This window comes from Meles meles, chromosome 6 (assembly GCF_922984935.1).
Source record: "Meles meles chromosome 6, mMelMel3.1 paternal haplotype, whole genome shotgun sequence".
NCBI lineage: Eukaryota > Metazoa > Chordata > Mammalia > Carnivora > Mustelidae > Meles > Meles meles.
This window is the reverse complement of record NC_060071.1, coordinates 91,158,381-91,172,164: the sequence shown is the minus strand read 5'-3', so window position 1 is coordinate 91,172,164 and position 13,784 is coordinate 91,158,381. Positions and strand designations below refer to the sequence as shown.

Below are 13,784 nucleotides of genomic sequence, written 5' to 3'. Positions count from 1 at the left end.
AGTTTTTTCAAATGTGCAGAAAATGATCTAGAAGTCTTAGAATTAATATGTAAATATATTGTTAAAATGAATTAAAGGGTTATATAGATAAGAAAACATAATGAATGCAATAATGAAAATAGTGCAACCTTTGAAACAACAAATAAGTTTCAATTTCAGGAAGAAGGGCTGTGTAGATTGCTACGGAAACCATGGTCCTTGTAATCATGTTCCTGAGGCACATTCTTGAAGGTTGAGTGCTTGAATATAGTCAGCCACAGCTTCCTCAATCAGACCTATTTTACCACGAACCTCAGCTCTAAGTTTATACACTAGAGCATCATCAGGCGTCAAAGACAGAGCTGTAAAAGGAAAACATTTCAAGATATGTTTTATGATGACACTGGAAAATAGTCCCCTATTTTAAAAATAAAAATTTTCTAAGAACTTTAGCACTGCTTATTTGAGAGCATTTTTCTTCCAATGTAAATGATTATTTACTAAAATTAAATATGAAACCTTTCTAAGAAAACTAACTTGAGGAACAGTACAATGTCTTTCCTTGGACGGCTGGCATTGTTTATGTCCAGTTTCCCTGATGATTTTCTGTATCTCAGCTTATCCACACTTTAAGTTATTCCATAAAGGAATCTATATTGATGGCATTAAAGATAAGATATTTAAAAGCATTAATTCTTATGTAAGCTTACCTAGACAGACAGACCTGGTGATTTTCTTCTTTTATTGTCTAAAAACAAATATATCAACCACTGTGATTTCGCCCCAAAATTATAAAACAAAATACCTTGACTTAGGTCTTCCTCAGCTAGTTCATATTGCTTTAAACAACAGTAGAAGTGCGCTCTGTTAAAATATACTGCAGCCCAGAAGGGACAGCTTTCAACCACATATGCAAAATCTTCTTTGGCTTCTTTGTATCTCTCTAATATTGTATTTGCAATAGCTCGATTCATGGTAGCATATTCATTTTCTGGATCAAACCTTAAAGCTTTTGAGAAGTAGTCACTGGCCTATAAAATGTGAAGATGATGATAAGTTGAATATATTTTAATTGGCAGCTATATAGAGATCTGAAGCACTTTTGCTTCACATATAAAACTGGTTAAATTTAAAGTGTATTTGAACTTCTTTCTTTCTTTCTTTCTTTCTTTCTTTCTTCTTTCTTTTCTTTATTTTTCTTTGTGTGCCTGTGGTTCTATTTCCCTGGAACTGGACACACATTAGCTGGGCAAATATTTCATCTAAAATGTGTCCAGCCAAAAGTCAGTTTGCTTTTTGTTATCACCATGTATTGTCAAATCTCAATAATGTCAGTGATAAAATACTACTCCTTACTGAGGTGAAATGCTCTTCTACTTACCCCTCAAGTCCCACACCTTTACACAGTACCAGAAAAAGGTAAAATATAAATCGGAAAAGGTCACAACATGATAAAATGTTAGAAAATTAACATTTTTCTTATACAAGCAGAGTATCTAAGAGCTAAAAAGGTAAATGAATTCTCCAAATAAGATTCTAAACCATGCCACAAGGCTCACCCACCTCCCCACCCCCCCCGCCATGGAGCACTGGGCGTTGTACGTAAACAATGAAACTTGGAACACTGCATCAAAAACTAATGATGTATTTTATGGTGACTAATATAACACAATGAAAAAAATTTTTTTAAAGATTCTAACCCATACCAAAAAGGGATAAAAACTTAGTGATACTATGAAAGTTATGAAGAAGGAAGAGTGAGGGAAAAAATCAACTTGTCAAGATTGAAGACTCTAGATTATTCTTTACTCATCATCAAGCTGAAACGAACCCTTTCAAGTGTGGTCTGTAGATTGGTTTTGGGGTCTTAGTCTGAGAAATCATTTCCTACAGCTCTGTAAAGAGATTAAGTACAGAAACTACGAGTAAACCATTAGTAACTTTTATAGCACTTTGACATAGTTATGACATTCCAGGACATGAACATATTTCTAATAACTTGTTTATATTGTGTTTTAGCAAAATATTGATGAATAATAAGTTAGAAATTTTTAAATGGTCTTTCACCACAAATAGCTTCAGATGCGGCTTGGACATCCAACTAGACATCCCTTCTCTAATTCCATGAGGGTAAAAATTTGGTTCCTACTTTAAAATTTACTTCACTTAAAGGAAAAGTCATTTTTAACAATACAGGGTGCTCTATAATTTTTTGCCATTCAGTTTTTCCCAACACACCACAGTCTTGCTTCTATCTATCTTCCCCTATTTTGTGAGTTCCACTCTTGCTAAGGCTGCAGATGTCCTCAAGCCCAATGGACATTTTCTAGTTCTTTACTTTCAGGACATTTCTGTGGCATGGGCACTCTTGATCTCTCCTTCCTTTGTAAAATTCTCTGTCCTTGGGACAGAGCATCTCTCTGGTTTTCTCTTACCTATCTATCGTTTTCTCTGTCTCCATCACTGAACTATTTTTCTCTCTGTTTCCCAGGGATCTGACTTCAATTCACTTCCATCATGAGTGAAATGGAACACTGGTAGCATAGTGGCCAAGAGCTCAAACCACAGAGCTAGATTTCTAGGTTCAAATCCTGGCTCTACCACTTGTCATCTCTATGCCTTGGGTGAGTAGATAAAGCACTTTTTGTCACCAGTTTTCCTGTCTGTAAAATGGAAGTAACAACTAGAATTCTACTTCCAGTTTTGCTTTTAGGATTAAGTGAGGTTATTATGTGAAGTATATACAAAATATCCATCTATCCCAAGGCAATTCTCCATGAATTTTGCTGCCTCTGACTTTCAAGAGGCAATTCGTTCAAGATTGTGTAACCCATCTTATTTTTGGATGGAACTATTCGATGCGCCAGCGAAGTGCAGTAGAAGGATCTGTTAAGAGGATGGCAGAATTGACATCCTTCTGTGAAGGGCTTAAAGAGAATTCACTCGCAGACAGAAGACTGGACTCAAAATCATCAGAAATGAGGCAAGGAAATGACTCCAAGCAGGGCCAAGACTTTTTAAAAAAGTAATTTAGGCTTCATTTTAAGAATCAGTAAATGATCAATAAAGGCCACACTATTCTACATCACAAAACCAGGACTTCAATCAGGTAGGAGTAAATGCCTACCTCAGCTAAGATAAAAGAATTCAGTAACGCACAATAATGTGCCTGTGAACAATGTAAGTTTCTCTTACAGCTTCCAAAATATATTGCTGAGAAAATAGAAGCCTATCCATTTCATGAAGTAACTTGAAGTATAGGAGTAATGGCTGTGAAGCAGTTGAAGTCCAAAGACACCTACCACAATGATGGTCTTGATTTTTAACAATTGGTCTAGTGCCCTAATATCTGTAATTAATTAAAAATCAGATCCAGTTATCTTTTTAAAGTCACCCATAGATCATGATGCATGCACGTGGCTCATCCAAAAGTGATTTAAAATTATTGTCACTCATTGGGGAGGGTATGTGCTAAGGAGAGTGCTGTGAAGTGTGTAAACCTGGCGATTCACAAACCTGTACCCCTGGGGATAAAAATACGTTATATGTTTATAAAAAAATAAAAAATAAATTAAAAATTTTAAAAAAATTATTGTCACCGGGGCGCCTGGGTGGCTCAGTGGGTTAAAGCCTCTGCCTTCAGCTCAGGTCATGATCCCAGGGTCCTGGGATCGAGCCCCGCATCGGGCTCTCTGCTCAGTGGGGAGCCTGCTTCCTTCTCTCTCTGCCTGCCTCTCTGCCTACTTGTGATCTCTGTCTCTGTCAAAAAATAAATAAATAAAATCTTTAAAAAAAAAAAGTGGGCTAAAAAAAATTATTGTCACTAACTAATGCTGAAAGAAACCAGAACATATCTAGGTTTGAACACTTTAGAGATTTTTTGATGTATTGAGGGACCCTTCTTCCTGCCCCTAAATCTTCCTTCCAGAACAGTTAGAAACAAAGGTTGAGGAGGTGGGGAGCAGGGGACAGAAGCCATTTTCTCCAAAAAGAGGTCTGTCTGCATTCAACTGTGCCCCAAGTCTCTGCCTTCCCTCATGGTGTAATCGATAACGCACCCTGCTCCTTTCAAAGGCCACCCCAGGAACTTCCAAACTTTAACCTCAGTTCTCAAAGATTTTGATCCTAATCATCCCTGCCACTTTCTTCTGCCCCAACAATTTCTTCTTTTCTACTACATTTTTTATTAATATAGGAGCATGAATCACTATCCTTCATATTTACAAAATTAAGAGAACTTCTTACCACACTCTACCTCATTTCACTACTTCTCATTTCATGACTTCTCTTCACAGGACTTCCTGACCAGTTGAACTGCTTAATTCTTCACCTCATATTTCCTCCACAACCTTTACCTGTCTAAGTCTCTGATTCACTGTGGCCGCAAAAATGTTCTTGCCAAAATTATCAGTGACTTCCTCCAATATCCACTTCCTTGACTTCTCCCAGCAGCACTTGACACAGGACACTTTTCCCTTCTTAAAGCACATTATTCTCAAGGTATTATCATACTGTCCTGCTTTTCTTCCCATCAACCTGGCTGGATGCTCTCTTTTCAGTCTACTCTCTGGCATCTCCTCTCTGTTTCACTCTTAAACATTGGTGTTACCCCCAGAGCTTGCTCCTTAAACCGCTTCTCTCCACCTATACTTGCCTATCCAGGCAATCTCAGTCTCAGTCCCGCACATATGCTCACAATGATAGAACAATGCTTCTGTGAGACTGCCTTCGATCTTCATCACTACTACTATTTTCTTGTTTATTTTCTATTTGTTCCTCCAATAAGAAGTAAGTTCCACCAGGAAAAAAAGTCTTTCTTATCTTGTTTAACTCCATACCCTCAGGGTATTATTAATGCCTCATACAGGGCAGGTACGTCATTAATATATGGAGATTGAAGGAATAAAGAGCTAAGTGGTATAAGGAAGTATTTGCTGAACTTTTCCAGCAAAATAATAGCCTCTTGGTACATAAAGATGATGCAATGGATCATTTTATTAAGGGATCTGGTGGCAGTATTGGTGGCACAAGAGAACACAGAGGTTACAGGTCTCAGAAAATGCAAGCAAAAAAAAAAAAGGCAAGCCTTTTTAAAATGCATACATCAGGGGTGGTGCTTGGGTGGCTCAGTCAGTTAAGCATCTGCCTTCAGCTCAGGTCAGAACCCAGGGTCCTAAGATCAAGCCCTCCACTGGGCTCTCTGCTCAGCAGGGAGCCTGGTTCTCCCTCTCCCTCTGCTGCTCCCACCACCTTTGTGCTCTCTCACTCCTTCTCTGTCAAATAAATAAATAAAATCCTTAAAAAATAAAAATAAAATGAGTACATTGTCTTTGAAGGCCAGGATTGTGGAAAGTTCTGAAAAACACAGAGCTTGTGGTAGAAGCCTTCCCGGACTAGTTAGGCTAGAGAGGACATTTTGTAAAGTCCTTTGCCATAACATCAAACGGAGCACAAGTTGGAGTTACCATGGCTCATCACCCTGCTTCTCATAAGAATCTCTGCTATTTGACAAGGAACAAAATCTCATCAAATGTAACAGAAAAGTAATTTGCCTGCCTTCATTGCAAAAACAAGGATGAAAAATATTAGCTTAATTTTTGGAAAGAAAATAAAAACTCACCGGATAAAAAAGTATTGCTACAACATAGATAAAAATTATAACATAACATTTCAAAATGAACTAGAAAAAAATTGTTAAAGGAACAATTGCATTTAAGAAAAAATAAATCAGTAATGAAGGATCTCATCAGAAATGAGGCGGCCAGGAAGGTTTGACATGGGAATGAGATGAAACTAGAAAAAAAAAAATTTTTTTTAAGAAACCTGATCTATAAAGTCCACAAGGGATAATAGAGATTTCAGAGCACACAGGAGAGATTTAGAAGAGAGATGTGAAAAAGGCAAAGAAAATGAAACAAAAACTAAGAGATAAAAAACATGAGAAAAAATAATTGGTACGTAGAAGTCAAAGGACATCTTAGATATAATAATTGGCATTCATTCACAATGAAGAGAAAAATGAAACGAAAAAATTTTATACTGAATTCAACAAAACTTTTCTGAAATCTACATATTGAAAATGCACACTGTGTACGATGACGTACTTTGGCAAAACTTTTTACTTAAAAAAAAAATCTTTGATGATCTTGACAAAAAGAAGTCACAGATAAAAGAATTGAAAGTCAAGTTTGCAACAAAAAGATCATATTTTGACACCAACATACACCAGAATATAGTGAAACAATACTTAAGATACTCAAGGAAAGAAAAAGTGAGTCAGAATTTTAAACCCAGACAAGCTGCCTCAAGTTGTAAACACTGCAGGCAAATAGCTATGAACATTAAAAAAAAAAAAAATCAAGGAATATTGTTCTCATGAGCCCTTTCTCAGGACTCTGTTAGACGACCAATTTTAGGCAACTGAGAAATGAGTGGTCAGGAGGGAAACTTTGGCAAAAAGCCTGGTGATGAGAACTGAATATACTTAACTGGAGAGCTAAGACTAGCATGTGAAATAAGGGTAATAAAATGGTATACAAATATTAAGTCCTTTGGTGGTAGAGGAATAATGAAACAACAAAACGGGAGAGTCGAGACAGAGTAGAAGGCTGGCACTAACTGACACTGTAAGCTTACACACATTTAAGAATAAAAATGTAAATATATTTTTTTAAGATTTTGTATATTTATTTGACAGAGAGAGACAGCAAGAGAGGGAACACAAGCATGGGGAGTGGGAGAGGGAGAAGCAGGCTTCCCACTGAGCATGGAGCCTGACACCGTTCTCCCCCTGGGATCATGACCTGGCCAAAGGCAGATGCTTAACAACTAAGCCACCTAGGCGCCCCTAAAAAAAGATAAGTACTTTTTAGAAAAGAGAATACTATTAACTAAAATCAACAAACAGATGAAAGGGAGGAATAAGGGACAAAAAGATTAAATGATGATTTTATTGTTGTTCGTAATAGAAAATCTAAAGAAATAAGGAACTAAGAGTATAAAGGTATTTTTATAAAGTTAATCATTAAAACAAAGCTATAAACCTTCCTAAATATCAGAACTCTCTTAAAATAATTAAATAAAGTAAACCACAGAAAAAAATACATCAAATATAAGTACACTGTGACATTAAATAACAGAACTAAGATCAACCATGCCAAAATTTTATTATTATTATTATTATTATTATTAAAAGCTAAGTATTTTCAAATTGCCATCTAAAGCAAAATGCTGTATAAAAGAGATACAAGCTGGAAATAAAGTATTCTGAACACTAAAAATAAAGGGAAGGGCAAAGGAATACCAGGCAAAAGCAAACCATTTGAAATCAGAGGTTATGATCTTTGTATCAGATGAAAGTGAATTTATACCTAAGAGCATTTTAAAGAAACAGAGGGCATTTGATATGTATTCACAATGCATATGTAATATGTTTGAATATCTGTACATAAAATAATAATGTTGCAGCAATTTTTATAAAGCAGAAATTACAAGAGATGTAAAGAAAATTATAGAGGGCACACTAATTTAAACCTTTCCCACTACAAAATAAACCAAATGGAAAACAAGCATGGATATAGGCTAAATTAAAAACATAATTTATAAGGTAGATCTTTTTTTTTTTTAATATTTTATTTATTTGACAGAGAGAAATCACAACTAGGCAGAGAGGCAGGCAGAGAGAGAGAGGAGGAAGCAGGCTCCCTGCGGAGCAGAGAGCCCTATATGGGGCTCGATCCCAGGACCCTGAGATCATGACCTGAGCTGAAGGCAGAGGCTTTAACCCACTGAGCCACCCAGGCGCCCCTATAAGGTAGATCTTATATGGATATTTTTAGCTCTATATCCTTATAGTAGAAATTCTTTTTTTGAAAATTCCCCTGGAGTATTTTTTTTTTTAAGATTTTATTTATTTATTTGACAGAGAAAGATCACAAGTAGACAGAGAGGCAGGCAGAGAGAGAGGGGAAAGCAGGCTCCCTGCCGAGCAGAGAGCCCGATGCGGGACTCGATCCCAGGACCCTGAGATCATGACCTGAGCCGTAGGCAGCGGCTTAACCCACTGAGCCACCCAGGCGCCCTATTTTTTTTTTTTAAGTTGGCATGTACAGGAACACATTAAAACTCAAAAAACTCCAAAATTAGAAAATGTAAAGCCTTTCTACCTGGACATTTTCAGTGTCCTATTAATTTATTCTTCAGTCAAAGGGGAAATAATATTTCATGTGTAACATTTTAGGAAAACAAAAATAAAAAACATTACAGACCAAAGTACATATGATACTGCTAGAAGCAGTAATTAGGGAAATGGCCTAAACTTAACACTCATCACAGTGCAAATTAAAGGATGACAATAAATGAATTAAACTTCTGACTCGGGCGCCTGGGTGGCTCAGTGGGTTAAAGCCCCTACCTTTGGCTCAGGTTATGATCCCAGGGTCCTGTGATTGAGCCCCACATCGGGCTCTTCACTCAGTGGCAAGCCTGCTTCCCCCCCGCCCCACCCTTTGCCTGCCTCTCTGCCTACTTGTGATCTCTTTCTGTTGGTCAAATAAATAAATAAATAAGTCTTTAAAAAAAAATTTAAACTTCTGACTCAAGGATAGACAAAGAGCGAGATCAGATGAAGATAAAGAACAAAAGAGTGAATATAAATAAAAAGTTGAAGTTGAGTTTGAATTATGTAAGTGCATTACAGCTCAAATAAAATAAATTCAAAATATAAGAAATATCATCTAATAACCCAATACTTTCATTTCAGACATTCTGAAAAGATTACGATGTTATATAATCAGAACTGATGTCCTTACCTCCTCACTCTCAGTCAAATGCTCATGTGGCTAAAATTTAAGAATGTTAACAATTAAGATGAGTTTGATAATCACATCAATGAAAAAGAGTCTTGAAGAAGTCTGAGATTTGTCTAAGTGGGGGCACAGAGAGAAAGAATTTTAGTCCAGAAACTGACAATAATGGACAGCAAGGCCATGGCCCACACTTGGGGAAAGTCCAGAACAATGTTTACTGGACAAATGTTGAATGGTTGATGATAATGAGGAGAATAAATCCATAGAAATGTGAACATGTAATAAATAATTACAAACATTCTTAGGAAAGAGAACTTTGTTAAAAAGAGCTAATAAATGATTAGCCTGTGATGTTAAGGATTGCTTTTTGGAAATTATATGTAACAAAGAAATCATTTAGTGTCAAAAAGAAAATGTTAAGGAAGACACATTACCTGGGAAAACTGCCTGTGGTGAAAATAGATATTTCCTGCATTAAAGTAGGCCAGTGAATACGTGGGGTTTAGAGAAATTGCTGCTTGATAGTCTCTCATTGCATTCTGTTTTTGACCCATAAACTCATGAATCACACCACGATTTGTTAAGAATTCTGCTGTAGTATTGATCTGCAATATAATAGTATGAGTATTTAGCATCTAGGAACAGTATTTATCTCCAATTTCATGTCTGTAAAAATGAATGTTATGAAATCTACTTGTAGGAAACGAGTAATTTTATAGTGCTGGTGAAACCCCATTAGAGCAAATATTTTGAGAAAGGGCTTGGTGTGAAGTTGATTCAGTGTCAACCCTTTGTTGATCTGGTTGCAATAAAACAAATAATCTTACTGCTATCCTCAGGTCCTTTCCAAAGGATAGACGTGGTTGGAGGAAGCTTATCTGTTTGACTCCGTTATACTAGAGAATAAATTAAATAGTTAACGTGCTTATTTGTCCTCGGTAGTGGCAATTATCTTTCCATTCTTTTCTTTTCTTTGGCAACTAGCAATTACAAAATCTGCCTATTTATACAGAAACAGAATCCAAAAGCTAGAAGAAAAGGTTTTCTATCACTATATACAAAATCTGAGGCTCTTTTGTTTTGCATTCATTTTTATGACAAAATAATATTGATGTCCCATGAAACTATAAATTACATTTATTGAGAAGAATCAACATTTATCATGAGTTTGTATTTTGGATTTTAAATGTACTTAGGTTATAAAATTGGCAAGCCATAAAAATTATTTATTCTGGGAATCTCCTGGAAAAAATACCAATATTATTTTCCCTACAAGTTACTTTAAAAAGTTACAGAGAACTTACATGATGCTATTCATTAATGGTGTTAATTGATGCTAATGATAATATCATCTAAAGGGATTTTTACCTTTATGGCAGCATTAATGTCTTGAATTGCAGCAAAATTATTACCCATCTGAAGACAGACCATGGCTCTTCCTTCATAGGCTAAGTAGCATTTTGGATCAACTTCTATGGCAATGGTAAAGTGATTCCAAGCTTTCTGGAATTTTCCTTGGGCCTAGAAAAATTTTTCATTTACATGAAGTAGGAAATTGTCCATAACATAGTAAATGTTTATGGTTCTAACCTAATCAAATAAAGCCTTTAGTAAGGGTAAATTTATATTGTGCTAAATCTAACCTATTTTAAACAAGGAAGTAGACGGTACTCTGAGTGCATTCAATTGACTAAATTACCTCTGAGTATTTATGCTAACATTTTAATTAATTGAAATAAATCTAATTGTCAGAGTCATCTCTTATGCCAGTCTTGGACAACATAAAATCATGGCCACCATAAAGTCATGGCCACTATATGAAACACCGATGCTTCTGACAATCATCACCACAAAGCTTGCACTGAACTCCATGCACATAGGTAGAGATTGTATTTATTGCCTGGCATTGAATCTCCAGTTAAACATTTTATATACATATATAATGTTTATATATATATATATATGGAATATAATAAAATAAATGTGCTTAATAAATAAGAGAAAAAAATAATGGTATGAAACCTATTTTGATAAACTGTACCAGCATCTGAGATTTTAGGGTACCTATACATAGTCCATGGAAAATGCATTTAAATCTTCCAAGTTTCTGTTTATACAAACCTTAGCACCAACCGAAAAACAAGAAAAAAGTTAGGAGAGGGGCACTGTTCATTGAAAGGTATCTGAGTATTTCCTAGAGAAGACCAGCTAGCAACTAAATACCTCATCAGTGTAAGGTAGTAAGTTGATAAATGCACTGAGTCCGGAGTCTGTCCTTTATATGTATAGGCTAAAAATCCAACCTACCAGAATCTCAGAAGCTGAGAAGCTGACTCACATTAACCAAACTGAGCCCAGTGACTCTTGCATAAAACTAGTAAGATAACTACACACTGTTCTTTAACTGGCAAATCTTCTCCCTCTGGGGGAATTACGTGAAAATCAACACTGCCATAAGAAATTCAGTGGAGAAACAAGAAATATAAGAATATTAAGCTGCAAACAGCCTCACAATGGGATATCTGTCATCTGTTCCTGAAATCCTTTTTGGCTAACCTCAATATCGCTAGTGCGAGGTACATAGTAGGGACATCTGTAAGAATTTGTTGAACAAATGGTTATTCTTTCCCTTGGGCAGAACTTGGATGAACCTAACTCTCTTTTCTCAGTCCTTTCTTTTCTGATTCAATCCTTCTTCCTAACTGTTTCTCAGTCTTCTTTCAGGTTGATACATACCAAATGACATCTTCATAAAACAAAAATCTGATGTCATTGCTTTGGTTAATTATACTGACATTTCTAACAGCCTGCAAAGCCTTCACCTCCAGTCATTTTCCACTTTCTAGCCTGTCCTACAACACTCCCTTCTTGTCCATAACACTCCAACATTTGGGTCCTCTGTCTCTTTCATAAGACATTCGAATGGGTTGTTCACTGTGTCCTAGCCTCAACTCTTAAGTCTGACTGATTACCAGTCTTTCACACTCAATTTAAATGTTAATTTCTCAAAAAGTTCTCTCTTCCCCTTAAACAAATCTAAGTTTCCTTGTTATAAGTTGTTCTAAAACCCATCCTTTTCCTTTGTATCATGAGTATAATTAAATAACTTCATATGATTGCTTGATACTCATCTCTCTACTAAGTAGTAAACTCTTTAAGAACTAAGTATATTTGGTTCACTGCTGTATCCCTAGGCCCCTATCTTAGGGGATCAGTAAAATGCCTACTGAATGCAATGAATGATGATGTTAACACATTTCATTGGATTGCAGTTAGCTCTTACAGCTTTGGGATTCATCCTGTCTCTTCCAATTGACTTTATAATTTTCCACTGTGATCCAATAATGTCTAATTTTATGCTTAAGTCTCAGAGGGCAATCAAATTGTTTCCCTTATTAATGAGTTCTTGGGCATACCTCATTCTAACCACCAATTCTAAAAATCACCTCCAATATTATTGGATCAGCCAAACTCATATTCAAATTTTAAAAAAATCAACTTCAAATGCAGATTATTAACAAAAATTTCTGCAGATTATAATAATTTGAGCACTTTTTTTGCCCATTGTTTAAAATTTTAAATATTAAAAAAAGAAGAAGATTTAAAATCGTTCAGTTCCTCTTCACGGAAAATATAACACACTTAGCACTTTATTCCAAGAATGTCACTACAATTTTATTAATGCAAATAGGTTGGTGAGTGCATGTGTCAGGTCAGAGTGTTCCAGAGACCTACTTGGTAACAGACTAATGCTCTCCCGTGTTGCTGAAAGGACAAACACCGGGTCTCTTGCCTTCCCAGGATGGGCTCCCTGCCATTTGGAAGATGACCTAAATCCCTGTACAGTGGTTGTCTGACCCCGTGCATGGCTAAAATCCACTTCAGAACTTTTGTACAGTGTTTATTCTCTCTAGCTTGTCATTAATTCAACAGGACAATACCTATGCGGCCCAAGTATAAGTTAGTGAAACAAATGTTAGCCACATTCTCGTATGTGAAACTCATCAGGCAAATTTCAAAAGTTGACTGTAAGTGTGGGGGTCAGGTAAAGCATTAAGAAAATTCGGGTTCAAAGGGTCCACACTTCACTAGTAGCTCAGGTCCTTGGATGTGGTCCCCAGGCAGGCTCCCTATAACTAATAAACCCTTTTGGAAGCTCTGATCTGGATACTGATAGTAAGGGAAAGGTAAAATGCACACAACCAAAGAAAGAATATATATCCCTATCACCACTAAAGGGCTAAATATAGTCTTTCTCTTGTCGAAAAGGTGCTTTTATGGGCTAATATATTGTTATATAACGTTACCTGCAAGTTATAACCCAGGCTAATTCTGGCTTTTATATATGTTGGATTAATATGCAGTGCTTTCAGAAAGTCCTTCTGTGCTTGTTTGGTGGCTTTCTCATGACCATATTCCATGTAAGAATTTCCCCGTCCAACATAAGCATCCAGAAAACATGGATTAATTTTAAGAGCCCAAGTGAAGAAATCAACAGCTTCTTCAAACTCTTTATTTCTGAAAATAAATGAAAATATTGATGCTTTCTAGTGAATTTTCTAAGTACTTTTCTATACATAATTTATTCATGAAGATTTGCTTTGACCCTAAAAAAAAACCTTTCATTTTTTTATTACCCATCATAGGAAGTAAGTTCATATAACCTAAGAAAGTCGGACAGGATCTTTGAAGATTTTGGTGACAGGAAAGAGGGAGATAAGAGCCATTTTTACAACAGAATGTGTTGGGATGATATTTTAGAGTTCTTTTTTCAGAACTATAAATGTCTGAATGGCATTCTTGAACTTATTTTTAACAGCTATCAGTGGTCAATACAGAAAAACATATGCTATTATTGATGAAATATACTATTTAAATCAGAATAAAATAAATGCATTTATGTATTTAATATTTCCTTATACAATGAAAGGAACCAAATTTTTATCACATAGGAGGACTTACTTCAGATCTTTTATAAAGGCAAACACTTTTTGTGGA

General features: G+C 35.8%; 1 protein-coding gene across 1 annotated transcript in view; it reads right to left on the bottom strand.

Moving 5' to 3' along the window:
- Nucleotides 1–204: 204 nt before the first annotated feature.
- Nucleotides 205–13,784, bottom strand: part of TTC6 (tetratricopeptide repeat domain 6) — a 213,666-nt gene continuing 200,086 nt past the window's right edge. Inside the window, exons 27-31 of the mRNA XM_046007869.1 lie at nucleotides 13,094–13,304; nucleotides 10,155–10,307; nucleotides 9,221–9,391; nucleotides 785–1,010; nucleotides 205–341 (exon numbers count right to left, since the gene is read on the bottom strand). Of these exons, the coding sequence (XP_045863825.1) occupies nucleotides 205–341; nucleotides 785–1,010; nucleotides 9,221–9,391; nucleotides 10,155–10,307; nucleotides 13,094–13,304 (898 nt within the window). The remainder of the gene's footprint in view (nucleotides 342–784; nucleotides 1,011–9,220; nucleotides 9,392–10,154; nucleotides 10,308–13,093; nucleotides 13,305–13,784) is intronic.